The sequence below is a fragment of the Diadema antillarum genome, unplaced genomic scaffold (genome assembly GCF_040938485.1).
Source record: "Diadema antillarum isolate AM-2024a unplaced genomic scaffold, OU_Dant_1.0 seq00001540_RagTag, whole genome shotgun sequence".
Taxonomy (NCBI): Eukaryota; Metazoa; Echinodermata; class Echinoidea; order Diadematoida; family Diadematidae; genus Diadema; species Diadema antillarum.
The window spans coordinates 316,515-332,790 of record NW_027272271.1 but is presented as its reverse complement, the minus strand read 5'-3'; the positions used below and the strand labels follow the sequence as shown (position 1 = coordinate 332,790).

The following is a 16,276-nucleotide window of genomic DNA, read 5'->3' as shown; positions in this document are numbered from 1 at the left end:
GAGGTTGTCTTCTCCCTGTCACTCTTTGGGAGTGCATCTTGAACATCATTTTCTGGAGAGGGCTGTTCACTGACTTTAAGGTGAATAGGCGTAGGTCTCGCCTCATGTTCCCGCAATTGAAGATACTTTTGCAAAGCTTCGTGATACAGTACCACTTTATCTTTGTCCGATAAGTCATCTGACTCTAAAATAGATTGAATACTCTGGTCCAATTTGGATAATACCCTACGTGCTGGCTGAGCACTTCCCACAGATGCCTGAACTGCGCGTGCCAATTCTTCGGGTACCAATGTCAATTTCTTTGTGTGCTCCATCTATCTAACCCCCCGTCAACAGCCTCAAGATTGGACCAAGTATCGCGCCTAAAAATCCACCCTTTTGTAAAAAGGTATCTCTCCTTGTTTTATGACTGCTCCGTTTATTGGCAGCTTGACGTATATGTTTCTTATACCGCGATAAAGTCTTCTTTTGAGATGCCGTTAGAGGTACATTGCCTTTTAAAGTATTGGCGCAGCATTCTGATAGGCAAGTAATTAAGGACTTGTTAGCGTGCTGCAAAAAAGCTTTCCTCTGTCGAGGAGTGCACTTGGCCAGGACACGCAGTTCAGGCAAATGGGTCTTCACCCTTTGAGTCATGGTGATAGAATGAATACAGAGATGAAATCACATCTTACCTTATACTTTTTGGTACGTATACCGTGGTAAACTCATTTGGAAATACATTTGTTCGTAACCTGTGAGATTCTGGGGTGTTGGCTTTTAAATCAACCAACAAATAACCGTAAGGATTTTTAGTAGCGTCATAGTAGGCCTCTTGTACATATTTAGATTGACCCGGATAGAGTTGACGCCCCAAGTGCGTAATCTGCGATTTGTCTCTGGGATTTTTGTAAATGACCAAATACTGAGCATTTAAACTGATGGTACGTGTCTCCTTACCCCCGTGAAAAAGGTTTTGAACGATAAATATGACAGACAAATTGCGATGATGCGAACCCCGTGTAAACAGACTTGTCATGTTAGCGTCTTTGGTACATTCAGCCATCAAATCATCGACGACGATCAAGTTACGTACATTTGGATCGATGAGACTTTCGAAATTGCTCGGAAATCCATCGATGAATTCAATGCCTGGTATTTCGTTTAACATTTCTGTATAAGCACGTTGATAAACCCCGTAACACCAAATTATTTTCTGCGGTGGGTTTTCAATCATATCTTGATTGAATTTCAACAGCTTCCGCACAAATACAGTTTTGCCGCTCCCTGTAGGGCCTGCCACTATGCAGGTGAACGGATGCACAAATTTGATGGTCATGGTAACAGTCGTTGACAAACCGCCCACCCTCCTCGCAAGACCTTACCAACTACAAATGAAATGAATGTGGACTGTAAGGGGTTGATGTAGATGATGGCACGAGCGAGACACAGCGTGGTTCGACCAATCCACTCCATGAATTCCCTGCACATACGTACAGTATGGTTATAATAGATAGAGCAGAGGTGTAACCCTCTCCTGCGATTTATACACCACCCCATCTTACGGTGCAGTTGATGCAAACGTCTTTCGCTGGGTCAAACCCTCTGGCGCTGCAGACGTTGCGATCAAAGGAAAGTCAGTTGGTATCGAGACGAGCAATTGTTCCGTTAAATAAATGACCAATGCGACATTGGCTGTGCACAAAATGAATGAATGAATGAATGATAGATGTTCTAAACCAAATTAGCTAAGCACTACTCCACAGTCAACGTGCTTCTCGCTCGACTGTTGTTGATAAAACTGACACAATGCCCGATTACCCGGGGAACAAATAACCTCCCCCGAAACAAAACAACAACAACAAGAAAGATTGGAGGGGGACTGAACGATAACGTAAGTAAAACAAAAACTCTTATCCCACATATCCGTATGGAACAGTAAAGAAATCTGGTCGGATAATGCGCTTGTCATACACGACTCTATAGTCTTTAGAACCGACACGAGTTTCAATGCGCTGTTTCTTACATTCCCTCGTAATTTGATGGGGATTGGTGACGGTGATTTTTTCCGACTTGTCAGATCCTACGTTTTTCACCATCTGTTTCATCGTGTCAAAGTTCAACAACTGAGAATTACTGTAGTTCAACGTAATTCCTTTCACTTTGCACGATGTCTTTCCATTATCGAGCTTGTACGCGTAGTTCTTCGGTCCACCGGATATGAAGGTAGTAATGTACCTTCCATCCAATTCATCGGTGAGATCTCCCAAGAAATCTCCGAGTGGCGGACACCAGTCTTGGGGTTGGTATGCTCGCTCGATGTAAATAACACTGTCTGTGTCGTAGTACAATACACGTTCCCCCAAACGATCCAAAACATTGTACAGCTTCAACCGTGCTTGGGCCGTCGTGAAAGCCGCAAGCACCACGTTGGACCGAGGACTCTGCTGTTCAAACTCATCCCTCTTGACTGAGCGAACTTCTACAACTTCATCGTTTACAAAGTTTAGATCGACCACTCTGATCTCATCCGAGATCAAAAGCTTATAGAGCTCAGCGGGGTCAGAAATCACCCTGATATCTGTCAGATTACTTCTCATTCCAAATCGTCCCCAAAACGAATTTAGCATCAGCTTACTTAGAGATCGTAGCCCCTTATTCTTCACAATCTTGTCTCGATCTAACTCAAAGCCCTCTCTGTCTCGATAATCACTGAGATACTTTTCGCGATCATTTTCAGTCTTGCACCAATCAGGCCAACCTGAGGCTTCCTGCTTTATCTTGAGGAACGTATTTATGTAGGAGGTAAACAAGCCATCGTACTTGCGAAGGTTGTTAAAATCTATTGGCATGTTTGGGATGTGCTGAGCCTTCTCAGGAAAGTGCCAGACGGACTCAATTTCAACCACCCTGTACCCCTTTTGCACAGCCTTCTCAACCTCTAAGGTAACCCACGTGCTGCGAATCACCCGCTCCTCCTCACTGTGCCTACAAGGCATCTGCTCGGCACGTTCGGCGCAAGCGTAGCAGAGTGGAAAGAGCAACTTACCATTGACCTTGCATGGTAGAACGGGATGCAGCAGGTCTTGGGGAGGCAACACTTTGCATCTTACAAGGCCGTAATATTGGGACACATCTTTGAAATTGTGGGTAATGATCTGGGGATGACCCAATGGGTAAGAACCATATTTATTGATGCTGGGGTACAGAGAGGTGAAATCCACGTATTTGATTTTCTCACCCATCTGACACTCGTAAAACAGACAGCTGGCATTGGTGCGACCGCCGTAAAAGGCATCTCGAGGATTCAGGGGGGTGGGATTGGGGAAGGTTTGTTTAATGCGTTGAGGAATGGACCCTTCAACTTTTGCCCACTCACACTCCCACATTGTGACGTACTTCCAATCCTTGAGTATGTTTTGTACGTACCTTTTCTTTTCGAGCGTGTCCAGGTACAGCTCTCCCATCGTCTTCTTGATGCCTGGCCTGATACTGTTTGTGTTGAAGGCATAGCAATTGGGGCATCCATGCCAGTAGCACCCATTGAATTCATACACCGTTTTATTTTCCTGGCAATAGCCATCCAAATAGTACTTACCCACTTTCACTTCACCTTGATTCCTAGCGTGCTGAATGTAGACACCATTCTGTTCCGCGACATGTGCCAACCAGCGCAATGCTTTGTTAGACTGAATGTCTTTGGGGGTGTATCCTAGAGTTGGAATAATACCGATGGTTTTTTCTCGAAGGAAATTCCTCCGAAAAACGAGATGACAGGCAGCGGCGATAGTGATGCAATTGGAGAATGGATCGACACCCCTATCCCCCGGGAAAGCTCTCGTTATCTCTCGAAACAAGTTTCTAAATTTTAGACAACATCGCCTCAAGATATCCACGTCACTCACGCAATAGGCATGGATTTCCTCCTCCATCACAAACTGTCTACCCAAAGCAACCTCCTTCTCATACCATTGAAGAAATTCTTCCCTCTTTTTCGGTGACATACCGGATGGATGGTAGTACTTCGCATCCGGCATGGGTCCTCGATATTGGGCATTGGCTGTTGTATTGAAGAAGTGTGGGAAAAATCCCTTCTTCAATTCTTCTACGCCAAACGTGGCTGGTAAAGCGGAAAGAGGCATGGCTAGAAAGTTCAAAGAGTCGATAAATTTGACACGATTGAAAGAAACATCCATACTCATAATTTTCCCTCCGGCAAGGACAAGCTTTGGGATGATGCAATTCCTATACAAGTAGTCTTGAATAAAAACGCCATCATAGCCCTTGAAATTATGAGCGATAAAGAGAGTTCGAGAATTCTTTTTGGATCCAAAAATCCACTTACAGAATTCATCGCCCGTATCTGGTCCTTTAAAAACCACTTGCTTTTCTTCAAACTTTCCACAGTATTTACACTCTTCTTCAAATGGCTTTTGCGCACAAGCAGTACACGCTCTTTGTGCCACGCAGTAGTTGGGCACGTGCTTACCCGTTTCCTGGGTGCACTCAAAATCGAAAAACACATATTTCTTGAGATTTCTTTGACCCTTGTATTTGTTGCCATCATCATCATCATCATTATCCACATATATTACCTCCCTTCTAGTCTTCTTCTTTTTTTCTTCTTTCCCCTCTCTTTACCCCTTCTCTCACCCTTCCCACCTTCCATAGTTTCCTCCATTACCTCTTCTTCCTCCTCCTCTTCCTCCTCCCCATCATCATCATCATCCTCATCCTCATTATAAGACGGCTTATCCCGCGTTGAGTACTGGTACTCCGTTTGCATATAGCATTTATGTCCAGGATCAACAAACATGACGCATAATTTGCAAAACATTTGGCCACAAATGTGCTGGGTTTTGTGCTTCTTGAGTAGTTCTGTGCTACACAATGTCTGACACTCTACACATTGAAAATACATTTCACATACCCCATTTTGCTTGTGACTTATCAAACACTGTTGATTCTTGAAGTTACGATCACAGTCGGTGCATCGTTCGTATGAATCAGATTCATTGGTGACTGGGCAATTTTTTCCTCGGCAGAGTTTGCAAGCGTGGATGCACTTGTGTTCGAGTCTGCCATCATATCCTTTCAAACACTTTTCGCAAAAGTAGGATTTATTGTAGAAAGCGCTCATTGATGTAATGAGGTCAAAATGATTGTCATGGACGTAGAGGTAGATGGTATGTTGCCTATCTTCAGGACCCGTATATGTGACAAAATTCAAGTGTTCCCTGGAAACAAGCACCACTCTGTAATTTGCCATGCGTGGCGTATTCTCAAAGAGTTTTATCTCTTCGATACCACATCTGGTGTTGACGGGAATCCCAGCCTGCTTGTACAGGTCAATGGCATATTCCCTCTGTTCTTTGTACCCCTGTCTAATAGAGTTCCAATTTGGGTGCTTTTCGATACGAGCAATCCCCGTCACTATGGCCCTAGGGCAGCACATGTTGTCTGCATTTTTCATCCTAATAATACATCTCTTCCTAAACAACATGTCGTCGATCGATAAACACCTCACCGACGACCCACAACCATTAGGCATTGCCATGTGTATGATGTTAAACGAGACATTTTCATCTAGAGTTACCTCTTCATTTGACTGAATGGTATTCTCAAGTTTTGTTGCAAAAGCCTCGTGGTTCAACTGATCCCTCCTTACGAATGGCATGCTTACGGGTCTATCTAACTGTGGCGTATTAAATACAAGTCTGACAAAATCCCTGTCGTTCACCCCTTGAACCATCTCTTCAATAATATTCTCAAACATCTCATTCACTCGTGGCATCATATTAATTATGGGAACACTATTCTCTATGGGTTGAAATGACACTGTATAATCAGTAATATTGGCATTGTACTTGCGTACATGTTTCTGGCTCACTTTGGTGATGTGATGGGTAGGCAGAGGGGCATCTCTCGCAGGGATAGCATCTGCAGCACGCTTCTTGGAAGCTACGGTGGAAGACCCACCAACGTGCACAGAGGAGGAGGAGGAGGGTCCGGCCACTGCCGCTGCCGGTGGTTGGCCTCGGGAGGGTCCGGCCACTACCGCTGCCGGTGGTTGGTCGCGGGAGGGTCCAGCTACTGCCGCTACTGATGGTTGACCCCGGGAAGGTCCTGCCACTGCTGTTGGTGATTGGCAGCGGGAGGGACGGACTTCTACAGCTGCATAATTCTGATATCCATGCTGTCGTTGCTCTTCATGATTTTCCAAAAGCATTTCCAGCAAATGCTCATCTGGAATACCTGCGAATATGATTACACACACATACATACACTTAAAGCTGCATATAGATGAATACAGACCCATGTTCCCTCCATTAGATTTCCTTCATACAAAAAAAAAACAGAAAAAAAGAAAGAAAACAAGAAAGAAAACAAATGCAAAGTGTGTATTTTGTAACTTACCATCATCATCAAAGTCTGGAGCAACTTCCTCGTTTGAACAACCATGCTGCAGCTTTGTTATTGGAGGAATATGAGGCTGTGGTTCTGGCTGATTTTCAACGTCCACACGCACCTCCAGCAAATGCTCATCGGGGATGCCTGAGGATATAACAAAATCAAAGTTAATAACTTTTAAGCATTGCAAATGCACTATACGAAAGGTTTAATATATGTATATATATTTCGTTTTAGTGGTGGACTAATGTTTGAACCAAATTGCTTTTTTTTCCAGATGGTGATTTATATATATATATATATATATATATATATATATATATAGTCATACAAATATCTATTTCATAGTGCAATAATATGTACATGTCCTAATACTTTAGAGAGAAGCAAACAAACAAACAAAACAAAAACCAAAGTGAAAATAAACACTTACCATCTTCAAAGTCCGGCAAACTTAAAAAGTACGCTGTTCTGGAAAATACCAATGCATGCTGCTCTGGTTCAAGGTCCTCGTAAAGTTCCTCTCGGAGATTCGACACATCTTCCAAACATGTACACGCTTGAAGCTTTTGTATCAATTCACACGTAGAAATCATGATGAAGTCCAAATAATTGTCAAACAAACATGTTGATTCAAGGACAGCTTGCTTGTAATATCATGCTTGTCCCGCCATGCCCTTTTATCCTACCTTTTTTCCTCTACCCCCATCACCCCTGCTTATATTCTCATTGGTCGAAATACACACATCCTCTACCCCCCCCCCCCCCCCCCCATCCTATCCCCTCCACCAATCAAAACCATGTAACATTCCGACATTTTGTCCTTGCGCTTTTCTCATTGGTCAAAAAGTACAGGCTAAAACAATGCTCAAACACACACACACACACGCACACGCACACGCTTACATATACACACTCTCTTGTATACCTCATGTTTTGTTTTGTTTTTTCTATCTAAGACAATGACACAGACTTGCGAATCATAACATCCGGGAGATTCATTAATTACCTCTTCCATTGTTTTTTGCTGAAAGGAATCGTTCATTTACACATTCATATTTTGTTGGTATTCACTCTCATTGTTTTCTTTTTCTTTCACTCCTCCACAAACAAACTCTTGAAGATGCGCTAATTACCCCCCTTCCATCATATACAACAGTGTACATGAAGATGCGCTAATTACCCCCTCTTCCAAAACATATACAGGAAGATGCACTAATTACCCCTCTTCCAGTGTATGCAGTATACCAGAAATCACACTTAGCCCAATTTTTGCTCTCTGCTGTATGCAGTATGGCGGATATCACACTTGCCTCTGCTTTTTCCGGTGTATGCAGTAATAGGCCGGAAGTCACACTTGCCTCTGCTTTTTCCGGTGTATGCAGTAATAGGCCGGAAGTCACACTTGCCTTGCTATAAAGGCTTTACTCTCTTCTTACATCATATCTTTTACTTCAGCGGTTATCCAGGATACATTATTTTGTTTTACTCTTCTTTTCCTAAGTGGTGCATGTTTATCAATGACTGTCCTATATTTCGTTATCCACTTCAGGTAAGCCTCCTCAACATCTTTTTCTTCTATGACATCATCCCACAATTTATTAGACAAATCTCTTAAAAAATCATCAACATTCATTCTCTCAAATGCACGTGTCATTACATACTTATGATGTTGAGTTTTATGTTTAACTCGACCCCAAGTTGCTGTCACCATGTAGTGATCACTGAGACACATTGGTATAACATCGCAATGAGTAACTTTCTCAGGGGCAGACGTAAATATGAGATCAATAACTGTCGAGGAGGAGGGGGTAATTCTTGTTGGCTTATCAATCAGTTGTGTTAAATGATAATCCTCAGCAAATGTCAACAATCGCTGGGTGGACGAACTTTTACGCTGAGTTAAAACATTACAGTTCAGATCACCTAACAACATAACATCAAAACCTAATATTTCAATTTTTTGAAAAATATTATCTAACTTTCCAAACAAAGATATTTTAGAATTTGGTGGTCTATACCAAAGACACACCAGAAAAGGCTTCTGCTTGATTCTATCAATTTGTATAACAAGCAGTTCCAAATCATCATCCATCAAGTCATGCCTGACTTCACATCAGATACCCCTTTTAACATAAAACAATATTCCTCCGCCATTCTTATTCCTGTCTTTTCTTATTGTAATATAACCATCAATTTCTACAGCTACGTCTGGGATACTTTCGTCTAGCATAGTTTCACTGAATGAAATTATGTGAAATGGTGATTTCTGGAATATGTATCTTATCTCATCAATGCATTTATACAAAGAACGGACATTTAGGTGAGTAACATGAATTCCATATTGGCTCGAAAGTAATTTACATGCATCGTTAAAATTTGTGTAGGACAGGGGAAGGTTACCACTATTTCTGGCGTCATCACATGTTGATTGATTATTTGGTTGGCAAACATCACAATTGGTAAGATCATCTACATTCATGAAAGGTAATTCCCCGAAAATGCATTTGCTACATATCCAGTCTTCATTGGACAGAAATACGTTTGTAGAAACAGTACAGCATTTCACATGAACCCATAAGTTGCATTTGACACATAGTATTGAGGCCTGATTGTTTCGTACCGGGTTGGCACAAATTGAACATGGGAATTTTATAGCCATAATAATAAGATACCACAGAATCTCGTTTCTTATACCAAAACGAAGCTAATAAGTCAGATTAAGTCCAAATCATTTTTGCATCCAATGGTTATTCGCTTGTTTTCTTTTGTGAAGGCAAAGATCTTTCCGTCTTGAGACCACACAGATTTGACTTTGTTATTCTGGAGTGTCTCCCAGTACAGCGATGACCGAATGTTCGTCAGAGATTCACGAATGAAGATTTTCGCACCTTGGACATGCCTCAGTTTTGTGCGTGCCTTGTATACTTGCTGCCGGTCATTGTAGCGGGTGAACTTCACAACTTCACAAATATTCATTATATTTGGGAAGACTTTTGTGCCATGAATTGCCAGATGAACCAAATATTTCAACTCAGGCTGAATTTTCTTTGCCAAACTGTGTGTGTGTCTCTTTATAATATTGATATTATTTGTGAAGAGTTTTGTGTCATGGATTTCCATGAAGCAAAATATTTCAACTCAAGCTATATTTCCTGGACAACTTAATTATGTTTTAGGTTAACATATATCAGGAGAGTGGTAAAATGCGGTTTCGGACCTGCATCTTTATTGTATTCAGTGCAAAGTTAAGTGACTACCAGATGATACCAAATACTTCAACTCAAGCTATATTTGCTGGACAAATTATCTATGTTTTACATTATGTGTGCTAAAATGATCTATGCAGTAGTCAGGGTATTGTGCTATGAAAACACAAACTAATATGTTGATTAATCAACATGTTTTTGTGTCATATTATGCAGTACCATATATGGTATTCATAACATTGCATCTTACAGGGATGTCATACATTGTAGTCTTTATGATTGCAGTAAGATAAGTTAGTGCTGTGAAATAAGTCAAATTCTAATATTTCATGTTTAATGTTGTCTTGCCATGTGATATGCTGCAACTGAAAAAAGAAACAAAACACCATGAGATTTGTACACCATATTTTACTGAGCCATGCAGTATTAACCGTACAATTAACAAAAGGCTACAGAATAAGAGGCAGATTTATTGGTCTAACTTTACCTGCATAGGTCTCCCGAAACAGCTCTTTCATGTTTTGTTTTATTTTTATATTCTGCAATTCTTAAGTTGCAACGACTAACAGAGATTTATACACTATGATGCCATCCTGTATAAATTCACAAAACAAGTTTGTTATTTTTTCTTTTATTTCACTTTTTTTTACAATCCTTCAGTTGCAGGAGTAACTGTCATACGTTATGTATTTATTTTATATGACACTTGTATATTTTTGTAATTTTTATCTTCAACCTGAAACAGAAACGGAACTTGAAGAGTAAGAAGCAAGAAAAAAGTCTACTCAAATACAAAAATTGAGAACAATCAATGCAGATATTGTTTAGAACTTATTTCTTGGGTTTTTTTGTCTATTTGAATATGATTGTTTGAGTATATCTGTTGTATGGAAGTTTGTATGTTTATGTGCATGTTTGTTTATGCGTGTTGTATGACTGTAACATTCTTGTGTGTCTGCTTATGAATGTTTGTATGTTTGTGAGTTTGTATGTCTGTAGAATGTTTGTGTGTCCGTTTATGTGTGCATGTTTGTATCTTGGTTTGTGTGCTTGTTTGTCTGTGTTTATGCATGTTTATTGGATATCCAGATTTGTATGTCTGTTTGTGCTCGTTTCTATGTCTGTGTGTTTGCATATCTGTGTTTATAAATGTTTGTAAGTGCATTTTTCCCACTCAGGTATCTATTATTCTACATCACACATACTTTAAATTTATCTGAACACATAATACATCATATTTTAAATAAGATAGTTTGAAGAACAAACAATAGAGTACCGTGCCTCAGACCATCTAATATAATTAATATCAAGAAAACAAATATCATGACAGACACGAATTTGTTTGTAAGTGTATTTGTATATATTATATATATATATATATATATATATATATATATATAGGGAACGCGACTTTTCCGAGTTGTCCGACACACAAGAATTACCGCAAGCAGACGACACTTTCACACTCTCGACGCAGAGGGCCGACGCGCTCTGGCGTCGTGATCACCACGGCGCCGTGGTGATCGCCGCTCTCAACGAGGTCGCACTAGTACCCAGGGGGGTCGTTGCCCATTCCCAGGCGGTCTCCCATCCAAGTACTAACCGGGCCCGACGCTGCTTGACTTCGGTGATCGGACGAGAACCGGTATGTTCAGCGTGGTATGGTCGTAGGCAACAGTACTACTGACTTTAGCCTATTTAAGCTTGACGTGTGACGTCACGAGTGAGTGCTTCTGCCTTCCCAAGCTTTTGACATCAGAGGGCACTCTTTGCCCGGCCAATGGCACTGGACCAATGGAAGAGGGAGAGCTGCGTTCAGGATGTTGGCAGGCTGTCACTATGGCTGAGGATGCTGCTGCATCAGTATGGCTACGCCGGCAACGCAACCCTGCTGATGCTGATGGCACTGCTTGCTTGACTACGCAATGTGCACTCCCCAGGGCCATTCATGGATACCGCTCAAGGTAAGGGTGGCGGCGCGACGGCCCCACATCAGCCTTCCTTGGCTCCAGAAGAAAACCATGACGACTGCATGTTTACATCCTAGCTGAGATGAATTCACGGACTCAGGAGGGCCGAGAAAGAAGCAGGAGTGCAACCCAGCTTGCCCTGCCCGGTCTTTCTTGGAAAGCTGTTTGTTTTGACACTGATCGGTCCGGGGTGAAGGCAGGTATCATTACACTGTTGCTGGTTACCAAGTATAAGCGCAAGTGTGCGTGACGTCATAATAATCAAGCTTCAGGCCAGGGCGCAGAGCATTTAAACACTCCCGACAATCTGGACAAGTAGATCTGTGGATGATATATGTAGGCAAGACGCCTGATGTCATGACTGCGTCGTGTCTATCAGAAGAAATTCGGGGCAAATGGACATCTCTTGACCTTGCTGTCATACTCGCGGTTCCAACATCCTGACGGATCTTGCCATCTTGTTTGTTGAATTTGATTTTCCAGAAGAAAAGAAAAGAAAAGGAGCATGGAAATTGCCACATGCAAAAACATTGTACAGAACAAAATGTCAACAAAATGGAAAACCGGTGCTTCAAACAGCAAAAAGCCTACAACACCCGGTATTCCCAGGCGGTCTCCCATCCAAGTTTTGCGCCTAGGGAATTTGATGAAATATTACGGGTTGTCGACTTTATATAGAATACAATCTTATTTTGCATATTTCATGAGTGCCTGCGGTCGCTGTAAAGCTGTATGCAGCCTGCCGCTCCTACGTGTTTATACCATTGAACTCTATAATGGAGGGAGCGCTTTGCTTTAGTTGGCCCTGCCATTTTAGAACTGCACCTTTAAGCCCCGCCCACTCTGTTATACAGTGTAGTATAGGGCTCATACAGGTAAATAATTCCCCATAGAGATGTGTGTTGAAATTGAATATTAAAAAATATATAATATGTAAAATAGCTGGGAGAAATGAGGTATTTCATCTTCACTAACTTGAATCAGAAAGATTTACCCTTTCATCCACCAATTTTCCAATTCGGGTTCTTCAGCTCAAACTCTCTCCAAGGGTCCGCAAAGCCAGACTACGAGTTCTTTTCACTCAAAAATTCACCTATTTTTGTAAATGCACCAAATGAAATATAGTCCCTTCAAATTCCATGAGAAAAGCGTTCATCTTCCAACCAAAACGTAGTTTGTAGAGGAATTCAAACTCAATATCTTCAGCTATTCAGTTTTTTGCCAAACTGCAATATTGATTTTTAATTAATATTTTTCCTCATTTATTTTGGTATCTTTGGTACGAATTTGTGAAGGGGTCTAGGACATCGATAGTCTATCTGCAGGCTAGGCGAATGCCCTAGATCTAGCCGCTACTGTTGTGCAGAGGGTACGCAGAAGAAGTGTGCGTTGCTCAGTGACAGAAGAAAGTCACTTCAAAATGGTGTAAATTATGGGGCGCCAAATGCCGCATGGGCTATATCATTACGAAATTGGCTTTTTAGTCCACAAAATAAACATGTCTTAACAAAACGACTGGTTTTATGACAAAATTAACATTTCTTCAACGCAATACTGATTTCAAACTACCATTTTGTAGACAAAATTACTCATATAGTAACAAAATAGCCATGTGACACTTGGCACCTTATTGGTGACTTCAAAACTTGTACCCACACAGTGCAGAACGAGCGTAGTGGCTTTTCGGTGTGTATGGTGCGCACAGTTTCGGTACTATGGTACCACTCAGTTCAGTGGTAATACCTATGTAGGTAATACGTATGCACGTCAGGGCGGCGTGCGTGACTTGGTTGCCTGGCGGTTGCCGGCTGGGCGGGTAACGTAGGCTATGCCATGCCATGCCATGAGGCACACACTGATGTTCCAGCAGTAGGCCCTACACGTACTAAATTACTTAGTACAATACTAGTACGCCAGTTCGGAATTCCACATTGAGCATGACCAGAAGAAGGTAATGAGTAATTTGTACCAGCAGAGCATGTTGGTTTTTATATTCACTGAAATAAGTACATAGTAGCTATTGATTTATAAGTGGGCATTTCCATAGTAAAACTACAACAGGCGCTTTTCAGGGATGTCTCTTTTTTAGCCTTACGTCAGTAGTATACTAGCTACTACAAGTCACTGACCTACACTATAGTGTAGGTCAGTGGTACAAGTATATTGTGTGTTGTTTTGACGCCCTGTAGAGGCGAGTGTATTGTAACAATGTTTCAGCCTGGAGGTATCTCCAATAAACAAGAGTGTTACTTTTCGCATCCTAAATCCGATGTGTTATGTTTGTCTATTTTACAGTAATGGCGTGGTGGCAGCGCTCGGATCGTTTTCCACCCATCAACCAACACTAGCAGGCCACACAATGTATGGCCGACACATCAACAATTAGATACAGTAGCTGTCGTGATTTTTTGCGATTTGAACTGGGGGCAAGTCCAAGATAAGGTCCCCTCAGAAGGCAAAATTTCATCTTTGCTCAATATTGACATGTTTGGTATCATTTTGAAGCTTATGAGTTGAAGTTTTGTTTTCCATGGAGGAAAAAATTATATTACGTAAATTTATGCAAATTTCAAGGGCTTCATTTGCATAAATGTGAAACACAGCGTTACGTATGGGACATTTATAAAAATTCATATTAATTCAAAGGAAAGCAAATGATATTTGATTAACATGTGGACATAAGAAGTTCATCAAATAGTTTAACTTGGTATGAAAATTTAGGGATTATGCAAATGATTATGCAAATTAGCTCGTGTCCTATCATGAGATGTCCCATACGTAACAAATTGAGGTCATTTTTTTAGGTTTTTTTCTGAAATTGCTAAGGTTATATTAATGCCCTTTTGGAGAGTTCTAATTTATTGTTTAGAGAAATGAAATACCATAGAAAAAAGAAAAAACAGTAAAAGGAATATTTTTTATAAGGCATTGAAATAATGTTACGTATGGGACAAATGCGTTACGTATTGGACATCCTCATACATAATGCATGTGAATGCATGTACATTGTAGCTAGCTGGGAAGGTCTCTCAGAACACAAATGGTCAATCATCCTGAAGAAAGCATCCCAATATTGTCGCTACTTTTTTAGTTATAGACACTTTAAACAATACATGTACTTGACTGAACAATTTTCAGAAAGGGGGAGGGGAAAATGGCAAAATACACAATGAAAAAACAGCATTAAAGGGATGGTATAGTTTTTTTTAGAAATGGGGATTCAGTTTTCAACATTTAATGAGATGATTGGAAACCAATTATATGAATTGCTAAAGAGCATACAATCCTAAGACTAGAGGAATTCAAAGTTTAGTGATGGAGATCCAATTTGAAATGGTTGTGATATAAATATTTAAAAAGAATATAAAGTAAAATGATTTTTTTTTTTATTGCAAGTGATACACAAATTGTCCTTATTCAGGTTTCAATAATAGCCACGACAAAATTCATGGGTATACATACTGAGGTGTGACTCAAATCAATGACCTGACTGCTACACAGACATCATATACATGTATCTACTCGATCACTGGGGTTCCACGCAGCAGGTATTGCTTATTTATAAAAATTAATATTTCTTGTGTCAAGTTGTTTTTTATTGAAACGAAATGGCAAACTGCCCTTCATCAATGGAAGTAAACACTTTAAACTATTCAATTTTTCAGTAGTAACTATCCTGATAAAAATAGGGCATACCCCATACTCAGGTTGGTCATGAAAATATAGAATATGATTAAATATGATTATGATGGTAAATATTTGGGGAATATTGTTCCCTTGTCAATCTGGATCAGTATTTGACTAGTTTCAACTGATTCCATTTCAATGATTATGCAAAAATTTGTTTATGGGTATTTTGCAAAATTATTTCGCAAAATACCCATAAATGTGTCTCTCCACACACTAAACGAATGGGGGACAAAGGGCATGCATACTCAGGTTGGTCATAAAAATATAAAAATATGATTGAATATGATTAGGATGGTGAATATTTGGGGAATATTGTTTCCTTGACAATCTGGATCAGTATTTGAGTAGTTTCAACTGATTTTACTTCAATAATTATGCAAAATACCCATAAACATGGTTCTTCACACACTAAATGAATGGGGGACAAACTGTCCCATACGTAACTGTCCCATACGTAACACGTCATGTCTGTCTTTAATTAGAACCTGTAATGAGAGCTTTTTACCTAATGACACGAAACTTACCTATGATAATCTTGAGTGTTGTGACTTTCATCACAGTGAGTTACAAGTTGTAGAATGAAATACTTTCAGAGAATTTTGAGGTTGAAAAAAATGTTCAAAAAAACAAAATTTTTCTGGTCCCATACGTAACGGCACATATTTTCTCTTCTAGAATATAATTGTGAAGGTCATTTTTCTCCATTTTTTGCATAATTATACTTCTCTTAGATATCAATCACCATGATAAAGTTTGATATGATCAAAAGCCATTAACACTAGGCATTTTAGGTGATTTTTCAAAATGATATAAGGCCAGGAAAAATTAGTGTAGAATGAAAGCCCTACTCTTCCCATTCACAAATCTTTTTGAATTTTTCAAATCGGTCAAGCGGTTGCAAAGATATAGGCGTTTTAATGTCACAAGACATGCCCATTTTTCAACCCGGGGTCAAAGGTCAATCTTTTGTTTTACTTTGTTTTAACAATGGCACCGCCTGAGCATGTACACAGACAA

The 16,276-nt window shown here is 40.3% G+C and overlaps 1 protein-coding gene and 2 pseudogenes across 1 annotated transcript; all 3 read right to left on the bottom strand.

Annotated features, from left to right (window-relative positions):
- Positions 1-1,892: 1,892 nt before the first annotated feature.
- On the bottom strand, positions 1,893-4,121 carry LOC139710562 (uncharacterized). Its single transcript, XM_071622492.1, has one exon. The coding sequence runs from the start codon at positions 4,119-4,121 to the stop codon at positions 1,893-1,895; it is 2,229 nt and encodes a 742-aa protein (XP_071478593.1).
- A 1,479-nt stretch (positions 4,122-5,600) lies between these two features.
- Positions 5,601-6,986, bottom strand: LOC139710556 (uncharacterized; annotated as a pseudogene).
- A 4,170-nt stretch (positions 6,987-11,156) lies between these two features.
- Positions 11,157-11,272, bottom strand: LOC139710573 (5S ribosomal RNA; annotated as a pseudogene).
- Between the last annotated feature and the right edge of the window lie 5,004 nt (positions 11,273-16,276).